The 25,692-nt window shown below is 35.1% G+C and overlaps 1 protein-coding gene across 7 annotated transcripts in view; it reads left to right on the forward strand.

The window, feature by feature from the left end:
• LOC133516128 (cadherin-89D) overlaps positions 1–23,600 on the forward strand; it is a 95,907-nt gene extending 72,307 nt beyond the window's left edge. The window contains exons 5-22 of one of the 7 annotated variants that reach the window (XM_061848875.1): positions 2,690–2,798; positions 3,720–3,922; positions 4,861–4,989; positions 12,225–12,417; positions 12,742–12,900; positions 13,372–13,505; positions 13,584–14,187; positions 14,461–14,619; positions 14,923–15,103; positions 15,181–15,344; positions 15,436–17,588; positions 17,683–17,892; positions 17,987–18,156; positions 18,245–18,313; positions 18,420–18,620; positions 20,413–20,730; positions 21,070–21,143; positions 22,193–22,362. In XM_061848875.1, the coding sequence (XP_061704859.1) occupies positions 2,690–2,798; positions 3,720–3,922; positions 4,861–4,989; positions 12,225–12,417; positions 12,742–12,900; positions 13,372–13,505; positions 13,584–14,187; positions 14,461–14,619; positions 14,923–15,103; positions 15,181–15,344; positions 15,436–17,588; positions 17,683–17,892; positions 17,987–18,156; positions 18,245–18,313; positions 18,420–18,620; positions 20,413–20,730; positions 21,070–21,143; positions 22,193–22,215 (5,253 nt within the window). In that variant the 3' untranslated portion in view covers positions 22,216–22,362. The other 6 variants (XM_061848872.1, XM_061848871.1, XM_061848873.1 and 3 more) reach the window with 6 other exon arrangements.
• Positions 23,601–25,692: the final 2,092 nt, after the last annotated feature.

Genomic DNA, 25,692 nt, shown 5'->3' on the forward strand with positions numbered 1-25,692 from the left:
ATGAACCCACACACTTATACTTTACCTCCAACAACATAAGGTTTATAACGGCTTGAAACGAAAATCCGCGTGGGTGTGCGATTTCCGTGACGCCGAGTGTATACTCGTATAGTGAATAAAATACAGTGTTAGAGTAAAATCTTACACAAGTGCTCATGATTATTTATAAGATTTTATCCTTTCTGTCACGATTTGATTTGATCAACGCGTACACAGAAGGCTGATAGTTACTAAAACAATTATTTATCGTTTACTTAGTTAATATAATAACATAGTTGTTTTTACGAATAAAACTATAGGATAACAATGTTAGACTTATCCAAATTCTTGTGTCAATTCCAGGTAAACGTCAGGTAAGGTCAAAGGTATCTAATGCAATTAGCAAGAACAAAAAGCCTAAATAATATTAGTTAATTTTCATTGTTTCACAAGTCGATAAATATTATAACTATTATTAGGTAGTAACTTTATTGAATATTTTATTTTGTTTTGGAAAGAGAAACTGGAAATATGCAATATAATTTCATGTATAAATATACTTCCTTGATATATCCTATTCCTATACTACCACAATACAACTTTTTAATTAAACAAAATACTTTGTTACAAAGATAACAGCATCAAGGATGACCTCTTTTCTACCAATCACTTTCGTTGGAAATGGAACTATTAACAACGAAGGCCAAAAGGACAATTAAAATCTTCTTCAGAAAACTGGGACAAAGTACACCTTTCTTACTTACGGCTATATCTGTCATAATGAAAACGACTAGTAATGAAAAGATAAGTTAATCCAACCGTTGGGCTTTTTTGCTAAAACTAGCTATCAAGGTGCAGATAAATGTAAACCATAAAGTCGTAGAAATAGAACTGAATGTGTCGGAAAATATGATTCATAAAACGTTTTGTGAGTTAAACGGCGCGGCAAAAAGTTTCTACCAGTGAAGTTACCTCTTCTTTGCGACAGTAAATACAGCAAAAGGAACAGTGTTCTGAAATGTTTCGCATTATGAAAAACCGAAATTATGAATAAGTGACGTATAGATAAATGTATTAATTAGACGACACAAATTAGATTAGATGATAATTAAACACCGTATAACACAATTAATCGTGTATTGTATTATAGTAAAGCCCAATCCAAAGATACGAATGAAGTAATTTCTACGGAAGATACCAAAACTCAATTATTAAGTATAGATTCGCAGAGTAAAAATAACGTAACAATTAACACAAAAAGATGGAGCGTCATTTTTAAGAACGTACAGATTAAAAATTATAATCACGTTTCGGTAAACTTGACTATAATTTTTAATCTGTGTGTTTAAATTACGGTTAATTTATTCATTACTTTAAGATTGCATTCAAAATATTGACGAATTGTACATTATTATCGGCTACCGGCTGTGACATCAGTGTTTGCAAAATCACTCGACATCTGAGGGCCTACCGCGAACCACGTTCGACGTGTTACCTCTCTGTCGCACTTGTAAATTCGTACGTAAGTGTGACAGGGTGGCAACACGTCGAACGTGGTTCGCGGTAAGCCCTCTGACGTCTAATGTGAGTGTTAGAATGTTCTTTTTACACCGTGATGATTGGTGCCTTGTTGAGTATTTGTCTTTTGTTAAGTTTTGTTCGAGTGAGATTTCAAGTACTAATCTAATCTAGGAAAAAGGTACCTACTCTATGATAGAACAACGCAACCTTATTGTGTATTTTGAGGTTGTGCAATGAAAAGTAAATAAGTGAGTTATATGTTGTATTTTTGTTTTTCCGTACTGATTTTCTCTATACCTCTGTGATACCGCTTCCGACCTTAACCCATTTTGCCGTGGATCATTTTTATGCTCCTGAAGAGCTGTTTATACGAAGCCGCTAGACTTGTACCTTGAGCTGAACTTTATTTTATCTCCTAGAACTATAACGTTTTTTTAAACACTCAAATATATTCAAAATTAATTTGACATGTTGCGATACGTTTCCAGTAGGAATCGTAATTAGGAGTTTTGCCTATAGCTAACATAATCTGTTTCTTCCTAGTATTGTCCATGTTATTATAAGAATAAACGTTTTCATAACACCCGCACGCGTATTTTAGCCGCGCTTATGGCATGTCATGATAATATATAAGTATGGCGTTACCATTCGACCTTCACTTACTATTCACTGTGTCAAAAAGTGACGTATGTTGTATCATATCATGCATTATAAAGTAACAATAATACGCTTGCTGCTGTGGCAGCTTGGTTCCACTTTTATAACTTGTCACTATGCCCGTCACTTTCGCGCTTATATACTTGTTAGAACGTGACAGGCAGGGTGACAAATGATAAAGAGCCGACCATCTTAGCCCTACAGCGTTAGCAGTATGGTTCCATTTTTATCACTTGTCACTATGCTCGTCACTTTCGCACTTACATACTTGTTAGAACGTGACAGTCATGGTGACAAATGATGAAGAGCCGACCATCTTAGCTCTACTGCGGCGGTATTATGGTTCCATTTTTATCACTTGTCACTATATCCGTCACTTTCGCGCTTACATATTTGTTAGAACGTGACAGGCATGGTGACAAATGATAAAGAGCCGACCATCTTAGCCCAGCTGGTTGTGCTAAGAATGTTGCTGTTTTATATCTTTATATCATTTTTTTTGGTACTAAAGCTAGCTAATTTTCATTTGCAGATATCCGCATACTTGTCGGTGACGGTTTACATCGAAGATGTCAACGACAATTCACCAAAATTCCTGGACACGCCATACCGTGTTACTGTTGATGAACTAACGCCTATTGGTAATACGTTATAACTATATCCCAAAATTTATGACCTAATATAATACGATTAAGATGGAGCGTATGCCAGAAAATTAGAAGGGAACAAAAAATGTGGCGCGCCGTGCAAAACTTGCGACGGGAGGTATGAGCATCGCGCGGGTTTCACCGTTATTACTTGTATGACTCTGAAAATATACTTTTGTTTAAAATTTTGCTCATCGCGTCCCTCGTCTACATCATTAGCTATTTTATACTTAAATTATACTGCTGTGGTATGCAGGGTAACAATACTTACAATTGAAATAAAATGAAAATTAGTCATGCTCATTGTTTCGTGATTTTTTGCAATTGAGTAAGGATTTGCTTAGGCAAATATAATCTAGTTTAGTTTCCGAGTGAATTTTATCATAGCAATTGTCTTTGTAAAAATGTGTAGTAATTCAATAATTAAGTAGTTAAATAAAAAATAAATACAACAATTTAGCGTTAGCTGCCTCTTAATATTGTTTGCTACAAGAAGTATTGTAAAGAGTTTCCGATTTCAAACAAATCATGGGTGTGACCCATTTCAAAGATCAAATCAAAATACTTTCAACAGCAAGCAAAAACCGAGACCATACCATTCCATTCCAGAAACCTCTAGCACTCATTTCTGTAGTGCTCAAAAGCGACTTCGTTTGGTGGATATTCTCAGAAACCGAATGAAATCCTTTTGTTTAATTTTATTATTTGTAACGAAATTTCAGCGTTTCCTGGATGAGTTTATCCGAGGAGTTATGATTTAGGTATTGAAAATTGTGAGTGAATCGGTTTCAACTACGGCAGCGCTCTGCATTATAAACCGCAATCAACCGCAAGTCACTTTAATGCAGGTTGATTAACGGCCCTTCTGTCAATTGCATAAAAACATTGACTCTTGTAAGAAATATATTTTTTTAGGCCTCACAATCTTCAAGGGCATCCACGCGTTCGACCGCGACAAGCCGAACACTCCCAACTCCGACGTGCAGTACACGATCAGCGCCGGTGACGAGGCCGGCCACTTCGGCCTCGAGAGCTCGCACAAACCGGCCCTCGTGTTGCGGAGGCCTGTGGATTATGATGCCGGTGATAAGGAATTCAACATAGTAATCACTGCATCGGTTAGTAAACACATAAAATAAAAAAACTATTTGGTATAAACATTGCTCCTTACTAAGTATTCTGCTAAACACCTTGTGAAATCTCATGTCAATCTAAGACTGCCATTAATTATTTAAGTATCAACTATCGTGAGACATTGAGACTGATATATTAATTGGTATACAACAAACAAGTGTCATTATTCTTAACTCGAGACCAGTGAGAGAAAACCAATATTTTCTTATTTATTTAATACTTACAAATTCGAACGCATCCACTCTATTTATTTATTTTTGTAACCAAGAAAAAAATACTTCAATTAATATAATCTTATTATACTTAAAGACGAAAGAGGTTCATTGAAAACAGTTTGAAAATAACGCAGGGCTGGACTTTAGAGCTATTTGCATTGGAGTCTCGCCAAACGCTCACTAATTCAAGAGCACTTATTTAATCTTTACTTACTTTTTAATTTCTTTGTTTGAAACTGTAAAGATCAAATACTCGTAAAATTAGAAATATAATAATTGCCTGCCCCGTGTAATAATTTTGACGCAGTCACTATTAAAATACTTGTACTAGTATTACCTACCTGCTACAGTACTAGTTTTTTTAGGAATATTAACATAAGTAACACGAGGACCATAATTATATATTGTATTTATGTTAAAAGTCAAAAACGACTTTTTCACTAGCAAACTGATTTGGTTTTTGAGATGAAATATCTAATTTATTTCATACGATTTACCGGACATTACGCAATTTTAAAGATATTTTAACTGAGGAATATACTCGTATTCTATATTTTGGGATTAAACCATACTTTTTGAAATGTTGTCACATTGAATCATATTTTTGCCACATCGCCTCTACTTACCTGGTTGTGCGTTGTAGAATTAATGAAGTCAGTAAGTCAATTGCAAATAAAATAATAATATATATTTGTTTAATTTTTCAGGACCGCGGTTCTCCAGCCAGAAGCACAAATGCGACAGTTCACGTTACAGTCCAAGACAACGATGACTTGCCGCCTAAATTCACTCAAGATGTCTACAAAACTCAAATACCAGAGTTTTATCCTTTCTTTGTAAGTTATACTAATTGAAAAATGGGACTGAAACATGAAATTATTAAAACTTTTTCGATTTAAATTGGCTGATTGTTTAGAGACGGACAATTAAATATTAAGAGGAAAGGGGACGGCCGCTTCTCCATACAAACGTAGTCCCCATTTTTCTCTCTGGATATTGACATTATGGAAAATATTTTTATATAATTTGATGTATATTGCCTATCCCCCTTAGTTAAAAATTTTACGGGCCTGATTTAGTTAAATTATGTAAAACATACAAATATATAAGACAAAATGACAGATAACGACAAACGATTCATAGCTAATTCAGACCAGTAACGCGTTTATGAATAACGCCATTTTTTTTATTTGGTACTGTCTATAAAATGCTGCAAATGGTGTTGAAAATATGAAAATCGGTACGATCGATTAATTTGAACCGTAGAAAAAAGAAAAAAAAGGACAGGAGTAATGACGACATCTTTTTTTTTGTATGGTTTTTTTTTTGTTCAGAAACCGATAGTGTATGGTTTCAAATGAAAGGGCTTTTAAGACAATTCTCAAAATAAATATATATCATCGTTATATTTCAGTCACATTTTAAAAATTAGAAAAATTATAATTATCAAAACTCCAAGTTTGGGCTCTTCCAGATACAATATCGTTCAATTTTTTTATATAAAATATATCTCAAATAATACTAATAACAAGTTATATCCTCCTACCTAACCCCAAGAAAACAATTTTGAAAATATGTATTTCCCACAGAACTATATCGAGATAGAAGGAAAGAGTGTATGTCCCGGTGCATGCAAAAAAGTCGCCGCGCGGCTCCTATGCTCGCCGCAAACATCAATCGGCTCCCGACCGTTTTTCGCGTGAAACGTCAGATTTCAAAATGAATGACGATTTCTTCAATATTTTTTTTAAAGCCCGACCAGAAATATATGATCATTGTCAAGAGGGCGCTGCTATTCTCATGTATGGGGTGACAGTTCAGTTTAGTATGAAAAAATTAGTTCCAATGAAATTCCGCAATATAGCGCGTGATCATATATTACTGGTCAGGCTTTATTATCATATTATTTATAATTTTTCTTCAATAATTAATTGTTCAAACACCACAAATAAAGTTGGAGCTATTAATCCTGGTATTTCCTTTCATCGGTAATTTGTTATTTTTTGCTCTCCAATGTACGATTAGTGATATACACTGCAATTTTCTAACGCGATTAGGTAAAATCGATTTTGAAATGAAAAGAAATAGTAATTAAATTTATATATTATTATCTACCTACATAATAAACGTATTGAAAAGCAATAGTAGGTACACTGTATTAATAATTATATAATTAAAGGCGGTAAACATGATTTATGAACGAGAGGGAATTGAATAAACTTAATACGGAAACTAAAGGAAATATATAAAACTTGCGGAGCGAAAAAAAAAAAAACGCATGGAGCCAGTATCCTGCTTCCCTGGTTCCTGCAGCTAGGAATCTGGCTCGTCCCTCAGTGTCGATTAATCGATGAAGATGAAGATGAAGATGTGTGATGAAGTGTCGGATTGGTTTAGTAAGGAAGATAGAGATTTACATAAAATGTGTGTTCGTGTGTTCGGGAAAATTTTGACCGGGGCAAGCAAAATAACCAAGCATTTTTGGCGTCAGCCAAGCCCGTAGCTTCACAGTTTGTTCATAGGATTTTTCCTATGAGACTGGATGAGGTACGATAAAAATGCTGGTAACTCCACACTGGAAATTTTGCGAATCACTAACCCACCATGCCGGATGGTAAGGGATCCTGGGGTCCAAGACTATTCGCTTAGCTGAATATTTAGGACGGATTCTAGATTACTTTTAACTAAACAGTCTAACTGTTACAGAAGACTTGTTAATAATGAAAATTTAAAAAAAAAACTAAAATGTAATCACTAGGTATAATTTGAGGATATTTACAAAAAAAAAATGAACGGTATCGTATCTGGAGAAGTCCAAACTTGGTAGGTATTTTAAATCTAATAAAAATAAATACTGAAATGTATTGAAGTGGTATATTTTTAGATTTGGCTCAAAAAGCCCTTTCATTTAATACCACACCCGATAGGTTTCTGAACATGTTTTTTTCCATACAAAGATGACGTCATAACTCCTCTTCATTTTTTTTGGTTTTACGGGTCAAATTGATTTAAATGGCCTAAAGATCAATCGTACCGATTTTCATGCTTTTAACACAATTTGCAGCGTTTTTTGGCATACCGCTAGCACTACAAGGAAAGCGAACTTTAGGCATAAATGTTACTTCAATGTGCATGCCAAGTTTCATGTTATTCCATCATGTCCTTATAAAATGAGAGCGTAACTTCAACTGTATGAAAAGGTAAATACGGCGGCTCTGTACTGGCGACTCTTAATATGGGTAATGTTAGTAGCTCAAAATACAATAAACATCAATAAAAAGCTCCTCAATAATCATCTTGAAATTTATCTGCGTGCTTACATACTTTCAATACCAAGTTTAACCTTTAATATATCTAGGTTTTTTTTATTATATGATGATATTTCGCATCGCGTAACTAAAGACTAATTAAGAATCACGTTTGGATTTAAAAAAAAATACACTATATCGTCAGTCTTGCGCAGTAGGCGGCGCGTCACAGTTACTTTAACGCAAACGATTATTGCAAAAAATATTTAAAATGTCGAAAATTGACAGTGAACTAATAAAAAACATTCTTCAAAGTGTTTTACAACCTATTGAACAAAAAATCACATCTATATTTAAGAAACTAGACGATATATCAAACGAAATAAGTGATCTAAAAACCGTTTCAACTGTGACAAAAAGTGAAGGACCTACAAATCAACAAATTAAACCAACAAAGCCCGCTGGCCCGAAGAACCAGACCAGTGTAACATCGACTCCCGGTGCATCGAGCAATGCCTCAACGCCTACTAGCCGTCCCGCTCTTACGCACGCTCCCACCCGGCCTGTACGCAGCGCTGCAACCCGTTCTAAGGAACGACTCGCAGCTCAACGAAAGCCACCGCCGAAGCGAGAGACAAACAGGCGCACAGCCAAGACGGAGCTCGCCCAACCACCCTCCGCCAACACGAAACTTGAGACTAAACAAGACAATTATATCAAAATTGACCAAAATGAACCACATTCCTTGACTCAAGACATAATATATGACCTACCCCAGTCAAATGACGAGAACATAGACTTAACTACAGTAAATAAATTTGATAACAACGAAAATGACTGGCACACATTTCAAACCCGTCATCACCGCCGACGCAACTATAAGCCATCTCTAACTATTAAAGGCACAGCTAAGAACACAGAAATAGGCGGAGTTCAGGTATTGAAGTATTTTCACGGATGTTACTTTGAAAAAGACACATCCCCTGACAGTGTTATCAAACACTTAAAAACAATTCGTGATGATGTTCAATTCACAGTCGAATTAATAAAATCAAAGCACGACACGTATAATTCGTTCAAAATTGGCATTCCAATAGCCGTGTATGAAGACTTCTTAAATACAGATGTATGGCCTCTTAATACAAGCATTTCAGAATGGCAGCCCTTTCTCCGCCCGAGGGAGAAGAAATCTCCCTAATAAAAAATCAACAATAAAAATCGCGGACATACCCACTTACATACGTGTAGTGCACCAGAACATTAACCGCCTCGGAAATAAAACATCTAAATTGGAATGCGAATTGCAACTCCAGCAAGACCAGATCGACGTACTGTGCCTGACAGAGCACTGGCTCCAGACGACACAGATAACATCCGTCAACATCCTGAACTACGAGCTACGCGCCCAGTACTGCAGAACCACCAAGCTGGGAGGAGGTGCCTGCATCTACGTCAAGTCGGGACTAGTGACCATCGTGCGAAATGAAGTCTGCAGCCTGTCCGAAGAGTCCCAATTCGAAACCTGTGCAGTTGAATGCGTTGGCCTGAACCTGATTGTGGTGTGTGTGTACAGACCTCCAAACGGTGACGTACCCATTTTCTTTACTAAATTATCCCAACTATTAAGCCTACCTGCCCTTCAAAATTATAAAGTGATCGTTGTGGGTGATATAAATATCGATTTGTTAACTACATGCAATAATTCCAAAAATTTGTTGTATACAATTAAACAGTTTGGTTACATACAATTAGTAACTACTCCAACTAGAATATCTAAATTGTCTAAAACATGTATTGACCATGTCTACACAAATGTACCTAAAGTAGATATATGTAATATGACCTGTGAGGATTTCCATGTTTCCGATCATTTAAGTACATGTGTGACATTAAAAATTCCTAAAATAACAACTTGCACGCATACATTTAAACGTATATTTTCCCAACAAAATATCAAAAATTTCTATCTCGGCTTAGACTCTTATGACTGGGACTCCTTTTTAAACAAATGTCAATGTCCTGCAAAAACAATTGAACTTTTAGTAAATGTAATAAAACATTACTTTAACATTTATTTTCCATTAAAAAAAACTCAAATAAGACACAATGTAAATGTATGGGTCAATGACAATATTCGTCAGTTACGCTACGACATTGGTAGAATAAAAACCAAATTAACACAAACCCCTAATGCCACCGAGCAACTTTGTAATAACCTACTATTGTTAGAATCAAAATTTTGGACTGCGTTAAAAGATGCGCGAAGCGAATATATTAACAATCAGATATCCAACAGCCAAGAGGACATGAGCCGCCGCGTCTGGCGTGTCATTTCGTCCGAGACGTGTAAATCTAAAAAAGACAAAAGTAGTGCGATTGATGTTCTCGTGAGCGTGTCGGCTGGCGAATGCGAAGGCGCGCGCGCATCCTCTGCGGCCGACCAGCTAAACCGGTACTACGCGCACACGAGCGATAACAATACAAAGCCCTGTGTAAACACCGCTCTCGCGTACTTAGAACGACACCTTATATCGCTATCCCCAACGTTTCATTTCGAAAACTTCACATTGTCAGATATAATAAGCGCACTTAAAAACATCAAACGAAAACAATCAAAAGATATCAATGAAATGTCGACACATGTTCTTGATTATCTTCCGCCTGTTGTTATTTCGATATTACTTAATATGTTTAATAAATGCATTAATGTAGGTGTGTATCCCGATGTCCTAAAATTAGTAAAGATTCAACCAATCTACAAAGGTAAAGGTGAAATGCATCTACCTAAATGTTTTCGACCCATATCGTTAATACCTATAATTTCTAAAGTTTTTGAATACATGTTAAGTCTCCAGATAATGAAACACTTCGTTTCAAACAATTTATTGAACAAACAGCAATTTGCATACCAAGCGGGGCGCTCAACAACGCACGCGGCGCGTGACCTGGTGGAGCGGGTGCTCACGCACCTCGAGGGGGGGCGGCAAGTCGCAGCAATATTCTGTGACCTCTCGCGCGCCTTCGAGATGATTGACCACTCGCTGCTACTTAGGAAGCTCGAACGCTACGGTTTTAAAGGCAAAATATATGACACAATTGATTCGTTTTTAACAAATCGAAAACAAACAACCTACGTTTTAAATTCAAAATCTAAACCTGAAACTATCGGCGGTTGTTCTGTTCCTCAGGGGTCCACCATGGGGAATAATCTTTTTTTAATTCTAGTAAACGATATTACAATAGCCTGCCCCGAGCTTGAGTATGTCATGTTTGCAGACGACACTTGTGTCATTGTTAATGCCGAAAATGTAACAAATTTGGAACATAATGTGAACAAAGCAATGCTCGAAGTAACCAAATGGTTTACAGCCAACGGCATGCTTTTGAACATCGAAAAAAACCAATTTAATTCACTTCCAGCTACGCACTACTTCTACTGATGGGTTAAATATACAAGTAAATGATGTAATGGTCCCTCAAGTAAGTCAAGTGAAGTACCTAGGCTTCATTATTGACGCTGGCCTGACGTGGAGTGCGCACATTGACGCGCGCTGCGACAAACTGGCCTCGGCCAATTACGCACTCTCCAGGCTTGTGAACAGCCTTTCAACTGAAAACCTGAAAAAGGCTTACTATGGCTATTTTCATTCCATACTTATTCAAGGCGTGGACCTATGGGGAACAGCAGCCGACCGAAACAAACTTTTTAAATTACAAAAACGCGCAGTACGCCTAATTGATAACAAACCCTTAGATTACCCGGCACAAGAATTATTCAAAAAACATAAAATACTCACGTTACCAAGTATTTATATACAAACTGCTTGCACACATGTAAGGGAAAATATGCTTAATCATATAATTCTCAATCGAGCTTCTGTTAGAAGTACTCGCCGACAAAACCTGTTACTTGTTCCAAGGTACAGGCTAGCAAAGTTTGGAAAGTCGCTCGGTGTCATGGGACCTAAATTATATAATTCACTACCCAAACCAATAGTTGATTCTGCCAGTGACCAAATATTTACGCGTAATTTAAAAAAGCTACTCATAGAAAAAGCTTATTACACTATTGACGAATTCCTCACAGGGAACAACCAACATGTAGACTGATTTTTTCAATTGTAATTGCATTTGTACCTATTTGTAACGATATAAATTAATACTGTACCACAATTATATAATATGACATACTTTCTTGTTAATTTTATCCATGTCTACAAGTATATGACTTTTTTTTGATTAAAGTAGGTACTTCCTTAAATATATTATTATTATATGTGAAATGGGTTTACCTGAAAACTTAATAACTTATAAAATGTAATTTTTAGTAATGTAATTACTTTTAAATAAAACTAATGTATTTTTTTGCTACTTGACATGTAAAATATTATTTTTTACCAATAAATGCTATCTATCTATCTATCTATCTAATGTACCGCATTCTTCCATTCAATCCAGAATTAACGCAATAACTTAATATTGACAATATATAAAATCCCAAAAACGTCATCGAAAATTATCATAGTTTGAGTGGAAAATTTTCTTGATAGCCAATTCGTATTCAGAATTCACATCTAATTCATACCGGGAGGGTACATATTGGGACTGCTTAATCTAATCCCCTTTTACAACCCGGTCCGAGACCTCAAATTATAGGACATTTATTAATTCACAATTTGAAGCACTTTAAGCCAAACCGTGAAATGAATTAATGCAATTGTATATTATTTTAAGATTCAATCCATATTTTTGATACGTTTGAATTTCGTTTACATTTAGGTTTCATGTATATTTTGCTTAGATATTTTATTCTTATTTCACAGGATAAACGCATACACAGGGAACTTATCTTCGACGATCCGATTCGTGCGTTTGATCAAGATCTCGGCGTCAAGGCACCGGTTCGCTACGATTTAGTCTCCGGGAACGAAAGAAAACTGTTTTCACTAAATATCATCAACGGAACACTATTCCTTGACAAAGAAATTGATTTGGATGCTGAAAGTGGATTATCAGGTGCTCGAATACTCTTAGTGGAAAAAAAAAGCTTTGACCACACAACAAACAACACAGACATCGCAATATGACTTTATAAATACTTTATTTATCATGATCACGATCATCATAGTAAATTTACCCTGTAAAATGCTTTGCTGCGAGTGGTACAACTGAGTATTCTACACTATTTTATACTACATCAGTTTTATACTTCAACAAAGTTTCGAGTTGTATTGTACATCATTTTTAACCCCCAGCGCAAAAGAGGGGTGTTATATTAAGGAGGCTTTGAGTAAAATAGCTAGAAGTCGGCTGATAAAATAGTAAATGTGTTTGTTTTAGGAAATACGTTCGTGATGCAAATCCAAGCTGCCCAGGTAGATAATCCGCTAAAAACTGCCCAAGCTAGAGTTGAAGTTGAAGTAATTGACTTAAACGATAACCTACCGGAGTTTGAAGTGGACTTCTATAATATAAGCATCGTGGAAAATCTTCCCAATGGTAAAAAAGTGTTCTTTCCGTAGGTATATGTGCGGCTAGGAAGACTATATGTCAAGTCGCAATTCGCACGACATAATATCTTCTTTTGTACAATAGGAATTAGAAAACGGTGTGGTGGTGGTGGTGGTACGGTTAGTCTTTCACTGGTGCGACTAGGCCCGCGTTATTATGTCAATTGCAGAAATCAAGTACAGTTTGTTTTAAATAGCATGTATAAGTCAATCCTTAGGTTCTAATATGTATTTTCTGTTCAAACGTTGACTAGTTTGGTATAGCTTATAACCACGTTGTGAATTGTGAATAGTTCTGGTCGGTATAACCCACCACCAGAAAATTTTTGTTTATATATTTTGTATAGAAAACCACCGATTTAGTTTCAAAGTTGTTTTAGTTACTTTATTCTGTTTGTAAATATGTTATAAGTAACTTTAATTTTTTTTTTCACTAGTTACAAATTTTAATTATTCACAGGGTTCAGTGTACTTCAAGTAATGGCAACAGATAAAGATCAGGGAGATAACGGAGAATTTACATATCAACTTAGCGATCCTGAAGGAGCGTTTGTTATCGACCCCCGAACTGGGTGGCTAACTGTTCGAAATCAGGTACTCTTCCTACATTTTTTTCTAGTAGAGCGTAAGTTTATACTATAAAAACAATTAAGTGAAAAAAATTGTTTTCAGACTGTTCTAGATAGAGAAAGACATTCATCGTTGAAAATGAAGGTATATGCTAAAGAAAAGAGCCCAAGTGTTGTGGGTACATTTTTAGATAAACAAAGATTATCAAAATATAGACGAACTCAAACAACACCTCGATCAGCTTATAGAGATAAAACAACATATATATTTCCTGATAAAACGGGTACAAAAAATGAAAACGTGGAATATTTTGAAGACCTGCATCAGTTAATGTCATATGTTACGGTCGAAGTGACTTTGTTAGATGCAAACGATAACAATCCTGTTTTTGTGCCTAGCAATTTATACGAATTTGTGATAAAGTCTAATTCTAACGTTGGGACATATATTGGAAAAGTAAAAGCAGTTGATCCAGATTTGGGACGAAATGGAATGATATTGTTTGACCTCCAGAGAACCAGTAATTTAACAATAACATCACCATTTCAAGTAGATGCGGAAACCGGTGTAATTAGTTTAGCTGAAACACCAGTCACTGAAGGCAGGCACGCTTTATTTATTGAAGCTTCGGACCAGCCAGCTAACCCCAGTGAAAGAAGATATTCGTTAGCTGTTGTTACAATCGACGTTATAAAGTCAAGTAAGGGTACGTTTTCTGACACAAGTGTTGCATTTATTTTCATATCGTTATGATTTTTTACGTACACATATTTTATTATATTATGCAATTTTCTTGAAAAAGAGATAAGGTTTTCACATTAACGCCTATTTTCCCTTTAATTAGTGTTTTAATTGCCACTAAACGCAAGTAGTAAGTAGCAAATTAATGTGTAAACAGGCCTCAATATGAAGCCCAGCCACAATTATCCCTATGCCACACTTACCTGTAACCTTACTTAATAATTATTCTGATTTACAGGAACAAAGCCCGATAAACCAGGTTTTATAGGAGCTCCATATGAATTTTGGGTTGGATCTAATGTCGGTATTGGCACTAGTGTAGGACAAATACGCATAAATGAAGCGATGGAAAAGACTGATGTTTCTTATGACTTACTACATGGATATGAAGATGGAGGTGTGTATTTTATCTATGATAAGAACTGAAATACTATCTGTCATATCTTTAGAGGATATGATGGTGTAAATCAAATGCCCATATAGATGCAAAATTAATTTAATAAAAAAAAGGTGTAACTTGTACAGAGCTCGTATTTGAAGTGAGCGATGACAATTAAAATTGTTCCATGTACTGTAAACGCCTGCCGATTGGTTTACGCAAAGTTCACAACACTCACTTAACACTCCATTTTTAATATAGGCTTTCAAAGCCTGTACACTATCCGAGACTTTGAACTTAAATTATTTCATTTGTTTTCAGTACCTTTTGCAGTAGAAGAAAGTTCAGGCGTAATAACTGTAATTGAAGAACTGTCACGGTTTAATCGACCAATGTATGATTTTGAAGCAGTAGCAACACAAGAAAGTGCTAACGTAACGATTACCACAAATACAACAGTTCATGTTGTTGATGTGCACGACGAAAGAGGAGTATTATTAAAGTAATAGGAATTCACTTATAGGCCCATTTTAATGATGACATTTTTAAACACAATAACAACAATGTTTATTTTTTTAGGGGCGCTAATTCTCCGCTTGTGTTTCATGTCAAAGAAAATATTGCTGGAGCTACAATTGGACAAATATTTCCTGTAAATATAAGCAATTTACCTGTCAACGTAACAGGCAATATTCATTTCATTATAGCTAACCACCAAGACATTAGCGATGATATCGCTATAGGTAATTATACATATAAGATGTTCCAAAATTAAATTAAATTTAGAGGTGTATCCTGTGGCTGCAAGTTTTCAGATGAGTTCTTTTTTTCCAGGACATGATGGTACAATATATGCCCAAAAACCTCTCGATAGAGAAAAAAGAGAGGTGTATAGAATGACTGTTATTGCAGAATTTAATAAGGGTATGATATCTGGGGCTGGCATTTATCAAGTCAATATACACGTAACTGATGAAAACGATAACCCGCCAATATTTGATTCTCTTGTTTATGAAGGATTTATAACTGAAAACGCTAAAAAAGGCACAGAAGTTAAAATGACCGACAAAATTAAAGCAAGTGACGCGGATGCAGGATTGAATGCAGAATTTATGTATACATTGTTTGGGGATGGGCATGAATTGTTTGACGTCGATGAAAATTCTGGCGTTGTATCGTATGTTGGAAGCAAACTAGATAGAGAAGAAAAAAGTGTGTATCTTCTAAAAATAGTAGCAAGAGATAAAGGAAGTTTAAGCTCTGAAGCTAAATTAACTATAACAGTTATAGATGAAAATGATTGTGAACCAAAATACAATCACATTACAATACCTGTAGGGGAGAACATTGACCTGCTTGAAGTCGATGAAAAGACGGATATCAAAATATATCGTGAAAAAAAGAATGAACTCAGTGGAGTAATTATTAACGTTGAGGCTAAACCAAGAAATAAATTTACATTTATTAATGCAGTTGGCTCTATGTTCTCTGTTCCAGAAAATGTTGCCATCGGTTCCACAATTCTGAAAGTTAATGCTGTTGATATGGATAGTGGAGTTAATGGACAATTAAGATATGAGTTTATTTCGGAAGTTTTTATGCCTCCGTATGTCATATCATCTAATGCAATGAACGTAAAACGATACTTTGTGATCAATGAAAGACATGGCCATATTATAGTTGCAAGGGCACTACCACCAGAATCTGAATTCAGATTAAACATATCGGCTATTGATGGTGGAGGTTTAAGCGATCATATTGCAATACGATTTTTCATTAAAGATGTTAACGATCATTTCCCAATGTTCAAAAAATCATGGTACAATTTCAATGTTGAAGAAGCGCAATACACAAGGAGAATATTAGGAAAAATTGATGCAACAGATGCAGACTTTGGTCAAAATGCAAATTTAACGTATTATATAGAACCGTCCAGTAAAGATTTGCCCTTTGAAATTGCTCCCCTTAGCGGTGTTTTTAGTGTTCATGGTGAACTTGACAGGGAACGAGAAGATAAATATATATTAACTGTCGTAGCAAGAGATAATGGGCCAGAAAAAAAGCTTTCATCATCTGTAAGCGTTGAAGTTCAAGTATTAGATGTGAATGATAATGCACCAAAGTTTTTTGCGTACGATGATTTGCTAGAGTGGAAACACCCTGAAGCCGGGGAATTGACAAATCATAACTTTGAATCCGTAATGATGATACCTGTATACAAAGCGACATTAGAAGAAAACGCTCCAATAGGATCTACAGTTGCAAGAGTATATGCAAACGACTCAGATTTCATTGGCAATGGGAATGGTTTAATCCTATACAGTCTACCTCAACGGAAAAATAAATTAAGTCTTTTTGCTATAGATTCAAAAGAAGGAATTATTACTACAACTGGCAGGCTCGATTATGAAAGTCAATCAGTTCATAATGTCACGATAATAGCATCTGATTTAGGCTCGCCTAGTTTAAGCTCAACAGCTATTTTAATGCTCACTGTAACAGATGTCCCCGACGATGTAGAAGTATCTGATAAACCAGTGTTTATTTCACGTTACTACGAACTAGAAATAGAAGAAAATACTAGAACTCCAGTAGAACTGCTTACTCTTAATCTAACAGAGTTTTATGAGAATTTTAAAATGAAATACTTTATTCTAAATGAGAATGATTCAGATGTTAAAAGAACATTTGTAATAGATCCAAGAAATGGCACTTTGTATTTAGTGAAAAGTCCGGATCGTGAAGTAAGAGACGTTTATGAGATTATAATCAGAGCTGAAAGACAAAAGATAAGTAGGGAGCTTCCCCATATGATATATCCCGTATCGGATGACGTATTGGAGGGTATGAGTAAATTCGATGTGAAAGTAATTTTAAGAATTAAAGATGTAAATGACAATGCGCCGAAGTTTATTAATGGAGGCCGACCAATGGTGACTGCGATACCTACAACAGCAGCATTTGGTTATCAAGTTATACAGTTACAGGTAAAAATATTTAGTTACAGGCTTAATTTATAAACTCTATATACCTTCATTTCACATAATTATTTAATTATTTGTTTTAACTTAATTTATCCAGGCAACAGATGCTGATCTTGGGGCTAATGCCGACATTCGCTACCAGATACTCAACGAGCAATCGCAGCGATTTGCTATTGATCCAGTAACAGGTCGCGTACGTGCTGTAGCCGCATTTGCACGAGACGCAGGGCGTGTCTTTGGATTTGATGTTAAAGCCACAGATAAGAAAGGCGCCGATGATGGAAAATCTGCTATTGCTAATGTGTTTGTAAGTATCAATTTAAAGACAACGTGAAGGCATAAAATTTACGTACCATACCTCTGGTCATATATTTTACAATTTACATATCAACTCGATTTAGGTGTATGTTCTTGATGACAACAAACAACTGCTACTTGTGCTCGGTGGCAAGCCAATGGAAGTTGAAAAAGAAATCGAAAATATAACTAGGACTTTGACGACTATGACTGGTTATGACGTAAGAATCAGGCGTCTGGAAACTAATAATAGAGTCGCTATGGATGGATACGCGTGAGTTACGTTTGCAATATTATTTACTTAATGAAAATAGTGAGAATGTCCTAAAGAGACTTACCTAATGTATTGTGATTTTTTACAGCACTGATATGTTCATTTATGCTATTGACCCAATGTCAAATACAATCATTGATATGGATGTCCTCCAAACGTAAGTATTTTTTAATACTTGATATTGATTCAATATTATTAACTGTTAATGTAACATTTTAAAGTGTGTTTCTTTGTAAGTTTCTAACGCCAACACATTTGTTCAGGTCATTATTAAAAAGAGGTCCCGAATTGCGCCAGAATCTTGCTGGTTTTAAAATACTCGAAGTAGGAGATGCCTCCATGGCACAACCAAGAGGCGCAAGGCTACTTGGAACTATGGAAATAAGCGCAGTCGCACTTGGTTGCATTGTTTTTGCGGCAACCCTTACAACAACGATTGCTATAAAATGTTTAAGAAGCAGAAGGTAATATGTCTATTATCGTGTTTTACCACTTGTTAGCAAAATTTTGTTATCAAAACTTGTCGTACGAAAAACGTTTTAGCATTGAATCTTTGCTTTAGTGGAGTAGATTGATACGTAAAAGGCTTTAATTTGTTGTTTTTGTTTTTTTTTTTACGTATAATTTATTAATATTATATAGGTACTTAATAGTAGCGATAAATGGCAATTTATACTTATTTTATAAATAATTGATTTAAAAATATTGGGACCGTGTTTTTCTTTTTTATCGTTGGTTGAAAATAATATAAACCGATATTAGAATGGGATACAACACATATAAGTCATATAACATAAATTGTAACTGTCAGTGGTAGAGGGCGCAGATAAATGAAGTTACTTATTTCACAATCAGTGTCGTTCTAAAACTAGGGAAAAAAGATATAACATAAATAAATAAATGTTATAGTTCATTATAACACAAATTGACCAAGTCCCTCAGTAAAGCTTATATAGCTTATAGCTTGTGTTGTAGGTACTTAGACAACGATATAATATAGGTATACTTAAATACATATAAAACACCCATGACTGAGGAAAAAAATATCCGTGCTCATCACAAAATTAAATGCCCTTACCAGGATTTGAACCTGACTGGTCGACAAACAGTGAAAAAATTACATTAAATAATCAAAATACAAATGCTATATTAAACTATCAGAAATAAAACGAAAACATACCAATCATAACATAACAACATCGTGTCGTCGTCAGAACTGTATGTACACGCAAAATAAAGGTTTATAAGGGTCGGCAACGCGCATGCTGCAAGCGTCCATAAGCTACAGTGACCGCTAACCATCAGGCGGGCTGTAGCTTATTTGCCACCAACATGGTGTGAAACCGAAACCATTAAATACTTTTTATATTCACATTTAACAAGGTAGCATTGATTTACCAATGAATATAATTATTATTATGTGCGCTAACTGTACTTACCAATCCCATTCTCATTTCGGTCGAATTACCCATTAACACTGCCACCTGCCTGTTAAATACAACCAATTTAATAAATTATTACAAAAAAAGTTTTTTTTACCTAATAATAACATTAAGGCGTGAATATAATTATACTGAAACGCCATTTAGCCTAAATTGTTTCTAAAAACACTTTCCTAGTACTTCAAGGGCATAGTTTATTAAAAAAAACCTGATGTAACTTTATTCCCCGACTACGGAAAAGCCAAAGGAGGGTTATGATTCTGACCGGTATGTATGTGGGTATGTATGTATGTTCATCTGTTCCCTCATAACTTCTAATTTTATGTCTTTTGCATACAAAATTGTAACGTCACTCATGCCTTCCTGACTAGAACACTTTAACGCATTGAATTTGATTCTAGCTACACCAAGAGGTAAGCGAAGTTTCATTTTTTACCTTACCTTTTCAGACATCGTCATCACCACAAACGAAAGCATGTGACACATTACTTTATATAGATATATTTATAGCTTAACTCTATTCCTAGTGCATGGTTGTTATAACTATTGTGATACATTTGGTAGTTGTTAATCTTTGTTGATTGTACTTGTAATTTATTTTACTTACCTTTTTAAAACCAACTGTTTTAAGAATAAATCAACCGATGAAAAGAAACTGTCTTTGTTAATTTCGAACTGCATAATCTTCGTTACTATTTACTGTACGTGCACGTCTTTTATTTTTCATTCCTTTTTGCACGTAACTTTTTACAATCTTTTGTTGATAACCATATTCTTCTTTTGATTGACTCTTCTTCTATCTTTGCCCTAACAGAAATCGTCACAAACCATATTCCCAGCAACGTCTTAACGCTTTCTCCACTGAGCACCTAACTAAATACGGAGGTCTCTTTCCATCTGGAGGAAACCAGTGTCAGGAACTTCACCAATCAATCAGCGAGGCAGACTCGTATATAGACGTCATCAATCACAACGTTACTAAAAAAATATGTCCCCACGGAAACACTGTAGAAGAATTTGGAAAAGCCCACCAAAAATGTATAAAAAATCAATTTGGTGAACATACTTCGGATTTTAATCAAAAACACGAGAAACTCTGTATCAAGTACAACCAACGACCGCTCCAAAAAAGGTAAGAGTATTGAATTTGCTGATGTGCTTATTATTTTAAAATGGACATATTAACCTATTTTGAAAATTCACAAATATACTAAACATTAACATTGTGCAATCATAACAAACATAATCTAACTAAAAACGAAAACAAATTGATAATAGCACCTAGGTTTATTGAGATGCCTGAAATTTCCATTTTAGTTCGTTCTAAGCGTTATAGATTGGCAATACATTATAGGTTCTCTATAATTATCATTACCAAATTCCATTCCATAATTAACATATTTAACACACACATCATTCACCTAGGAAAGGTCATGACAACTCGATAACGTCAGTAAATTCTAGTGGACAAGACTCTGGAATCGCCGAAGCTGTACGGTGTCCATGTGGCCAATCCAGTGTCCACACATCGGAGGAAAGCAGTGGGTATGTAATGTTTCTATTATTTGTATCATTTGTATACCTAATTCCTTTATGAAGCGATCCTAAAGAGATACGTAACATTCATGACTTTTTTTATGGTGCTGTACAAATTTATATTAGGCTGGGTGTCTATCTTTCTGCTTATACAAGTAAGTCTTGTGGATAAATTTTGGTTTGTTTGGGGGTTTTAAACTTATTTTTGGCGAGGTATTTGAAGTTTCAAAAACAATTCATACTAATGGACATAATAAACTTTATTGTAAAATATAATGTATCCAGCGGCATTATCATGGTCGCTTTTTATCACTTGTCATGTCATGCGTCACTTTCGCACTTACGACTTGTTAGAACGTGACAAGCATGATGACAGATGATAAAAAAGCGACCATCTTAGCCCTACTGTAATAATAATATATAATTATGTAAACTTTTATCTTAAATTGAATAAATTCAGTTTTTACAAGCTTTTATTTACTTTCACCTGACCGTTGTCTGTTTGTAATCAAATCTTGCACGTTAAATTTGACCCACTTCCCGGTTTCCGATGAAGATGAAAATTTGCAAACATATGTAAGTCGGGTGACAATGCAATATTATGGTACCATCGAGATGATCTGATGATGGAGACAGGAGGTGGCCATAGGAATTCTGTGATAAAACAACGTAACCTAATTGTGTTTGGGGTTTTTAGAATTGTCTCGATGAGTATTAGTGACTTGTGGAAAGAAAAGTACAGTCAGCGATAAAAGCTTGCACCAAAAATGAATTTTTTGCCAAAAACTTATTCATTATTCTAAGAAAGGTTCATTTCGAACAAGGTTCATTACATCGCTGGTCAGTTATTTATTAATTTTAAACGTACGGCCTTAAAACTTCTAAACGTACGACCTTAAAACTATGAATGAAGAGTAAGTTAAAAGTAAATCAAAACCATTCCTACCTAGTAATATTGGTGGTAGAATGAATTAATATCGAAATTAACATTTTCACAGATACAAGCAATTCATAAAATTTATATGTATTACTTATATTAATCATTGATGAATTTACAGGTGCAGTTATGAAGACTCCTTAAAATCCAACCATAACCAAGAGCGAAAACCTTACCATCGGGATTTGCGGCCAGAATCTGATCAAAGGTTTCCTCGTCGGGCATCTTTTGGCCATCAGCCCTTCCAACAACGAAGAACAAATTATGGACGACAGTCGTTTTCAGAAAACATGCAAAGACTCTATCCACCATTTGAGAGAATGTCTGCAAATAGCAGAATGACGAGGCAGATATCGTCGCCCAACGTATCTAATCTCCCTCAGTCATATTTTATGAATAAAAGTTTCAAAAGAAAAGAAGCTTTAAATGAACCAATGATAGATTACGATCAAAGTGATGATGACGTTTTCGATACGAGAATCGACAGAAGACCGAGTAAGGCTAAAAGGGGGAAGTTTATGGAATTAGGAGGACAAGCTGCAGTTTTTGTGGCAACGCCAGCTGCGGCGGAGATAATTAGACGGCAAGGCAGTGAAAGACTAATGTTTGCAAGGCCTTTATAGTGAAGTTATAGACAGACTATTGGTGCTGAAATTGAATTTGTGATATGATAATGTGAAATTTTTTACTGTTGCCAAAGTGCTATAACTACAGGTTATTCGTGTCTTTGGAGACATTTGTGTAACCGTGAGCTTTACTTGCTACGAATACGCAATACTTTACATTGTTGAAGCAATGTCAAATCTATTGTTTTGCAAGGATTTTTATCTTCTATTTATTACTGTATTTCTTGTCAATTCGATGGATAATTTAAATGAGAATAACTTCTAAGAGATTATTTACATAGTACCTACCTAAATAACTAAAGAAGACGCGAAAAAAGAGACTGCACGACAAAGTGTTAACGATAAAGGTTACATCCGGATTGGAGGTTACGCTCTGGTGCAGTCTAAATCCGAATGTAACCATACTACGAACCAGTACCCCTAGTGTAAATAAATTCGATTTCGAAACGTGACGTACGCGTTTGCGTTTAGTCTCATTTTGTATTGGATTTAGAAAGAGCGCGCCAAGCGGGACGTTTTGGAAACTCAAAATCCTATACAAAATGAGACTTAACGCAAACGCGTTCGTCACGTTATGATGTCCATTAAATTTACACTAGGGGTACAGAACTCCATTTGAGTTTCGGTAATTTTTAAAGAAATGAAAAAGCGCTACACAAAATACAAATACACAATAGTGTTCATTGAATGATGCTATTATCATGTTAAAACCTTTGTTGAAAATTTATGATTTCCTGTTATTTAAAGAGTGCCATTTGGTGTGACTGAAGACTTGTAAACATACCTACTATCCTGAACCACCTTTAATGTAACATTCTTTGTTAATATAATTTCTATGTAAAAATGTTTGATACTGTAAATACCTATCAAATAAGTTTTAAGGTATAAATATTTTTTTGATTATTACCATTGTTTTATTAATTTAATTGCAATTGACTAAAAACTAAAATAATCAGTGGCTTATTGATTACATATTGCTTGCATCCACTGAATTCTTTATTTTATTTTCCGAACTATACATATAGGGTGGAAAAATTAATGGGCCCTGGATGGAAAATGTTTCTTTAAAAAAATAAAATAATGTTTCCTTTAAGTAAAATGATGATATTTTAGAAATTAAAGATAAGTACAGTAAATTATAAGTTTACGCTTGCTTGTACTTACTGCTTTGCAATTAGGTGAAACAATAGTACATTGTGCAACGAGGGGGGGGTAACTGAAATATAGTACGAAAGTCTATATATTCACGACAGCCGCAGGCTGGAGTGAATTAAAGACTCGAGTACCTAACAATGTTCTTACCCCCGGAGTTATACACGATGCTTTTCATCACACTTGCGAAGAAAAATCGAAATTTCAAGAAAAATAATTCTTAAACATGGTGACATTTCAAACATTCGTCCGTCATATTGTCATTCTTTGACAGGTTCATCGAAGGCACAGAACAACCGAATTCACCGTTACACATGTGATAAAAAATGCAGAGCAAGGGTATAAGGGTATAATTATGTACACTAAAATAAAGATATTATTTACAATAGAGTACACATTTAGTAAAACATTTATACAATTTTATATTATGAGTCAACAAAAAAAATAAGTAACATATACATAATAGTGTATGCATAAAATAAATAAATATAAAACAAAATATGCATATCGTTTAGAGTCAAATCACGCTAACTCTTTCAAGCAAACCATACAAACAGTGTCAGTTTGTTAGAAGTCTGAAGAGTTAGCGTTATTTCGTAAAACCACCCAAATATATTTGTGTGAAAATCCGGCCCTGTTTTTTACCTGCTCCTCGAGAAACATAACATTGCTTCCTTGGCGCTAGCTAGCCGTGCGCTCGCATTACCAGTGCAAGCGAGGTCTTCGAATACGTATCTTTGTTTCGGATCGCAGTGTCACAAGTTAAGCTGGTTTGAGAGCGTTTAGTCGCCTACCTTAGACGCACCAATAGAGATCAGACAGCTATTATGTTAGAATTCTGTATTAGTTGATAATGAATCTTATTCCGTGCTCAATAGAGTAGTAATTCAATAAACGCTACCTATGCGGCTTGACCATTTTTTCATAGTGGCACGCGCCTTTGCGGTTTTTAAACAATAGATAAGACGATAATCCGTAGAAGCTCACGGAGAAAAATAGAAACTATACATCTCTACGCAGCGCCAAGGAGTTAGTAATTTTTTGATAACAGGAAATATGAGCCTTCGACGTTGTAGGAATTACATAGGTATACGCAAACAGGCAAAGGGTGGCAGCGAGAGAAGGAGAATAAAATGTTAAATTATACTTAAATTACACAGATAGGTATATTTAAATTGATATTATCCAACAATTATGATTGAATAGTGACTACTCTGTATACGTCTACTCTATATTGAACTCAGATTTCTAATAGGAAGTAGAAAGACCATTTACCACTTGAATGAACTTCCTGTTTCCCGCGATATTACTAACTAAGAACTACTCTTAATTTCATCTGATCCTGACTGCTTATTTCTACCTGCAAGCCTGGCACAGGAGTGGCGCGACAGTATCCGTAAGATAATAGACTACCTATCCCTCTGTAATTAATACAGTGAGTGTGAGATAAAGACGGGTACCTAGTCTATCTCAAGGGCGCGTCTATCATATACTGTCGCATCACTCTTGCGGCTACGATCTCCTAATGATCAACGAATATAATATAGAACTCAGTATTTCACATTTTCGATTATGAGTTTGATTGTTTGTAATTTTATCATTAAATTAAGGGTTACAATTTGGAAACCACCCAAATCTAACTCTCATAAAACATACTTAATGCAATGAAATTATTCAACGTTCTACATAATTTCCAAATAAAAACAAGAATTATTTGAATTAGATCGCATTAACTTCCCGATGACACATTTCGATTCACTTCTCTGCTTTCAAAGGCTGCAATTTTGATGTTGCCATATACTCATCACACTAACGTAAAAAACGTAGAATCAAACTATGTCAT

Source organism: Cydia pomonella, chromosome 3 (genome assembly GCF_033807575.1).
Source record: "Cydia pomonella isolate Wapato2018A chromosome 3, ilCydPomo1, whole genome shotgun sequence".
NCBI lineage: Eukaryota > Metazoa > Arthropoda > Insecta > Lepidoptera > Tortricidae > Cydia > Cydia pomonella.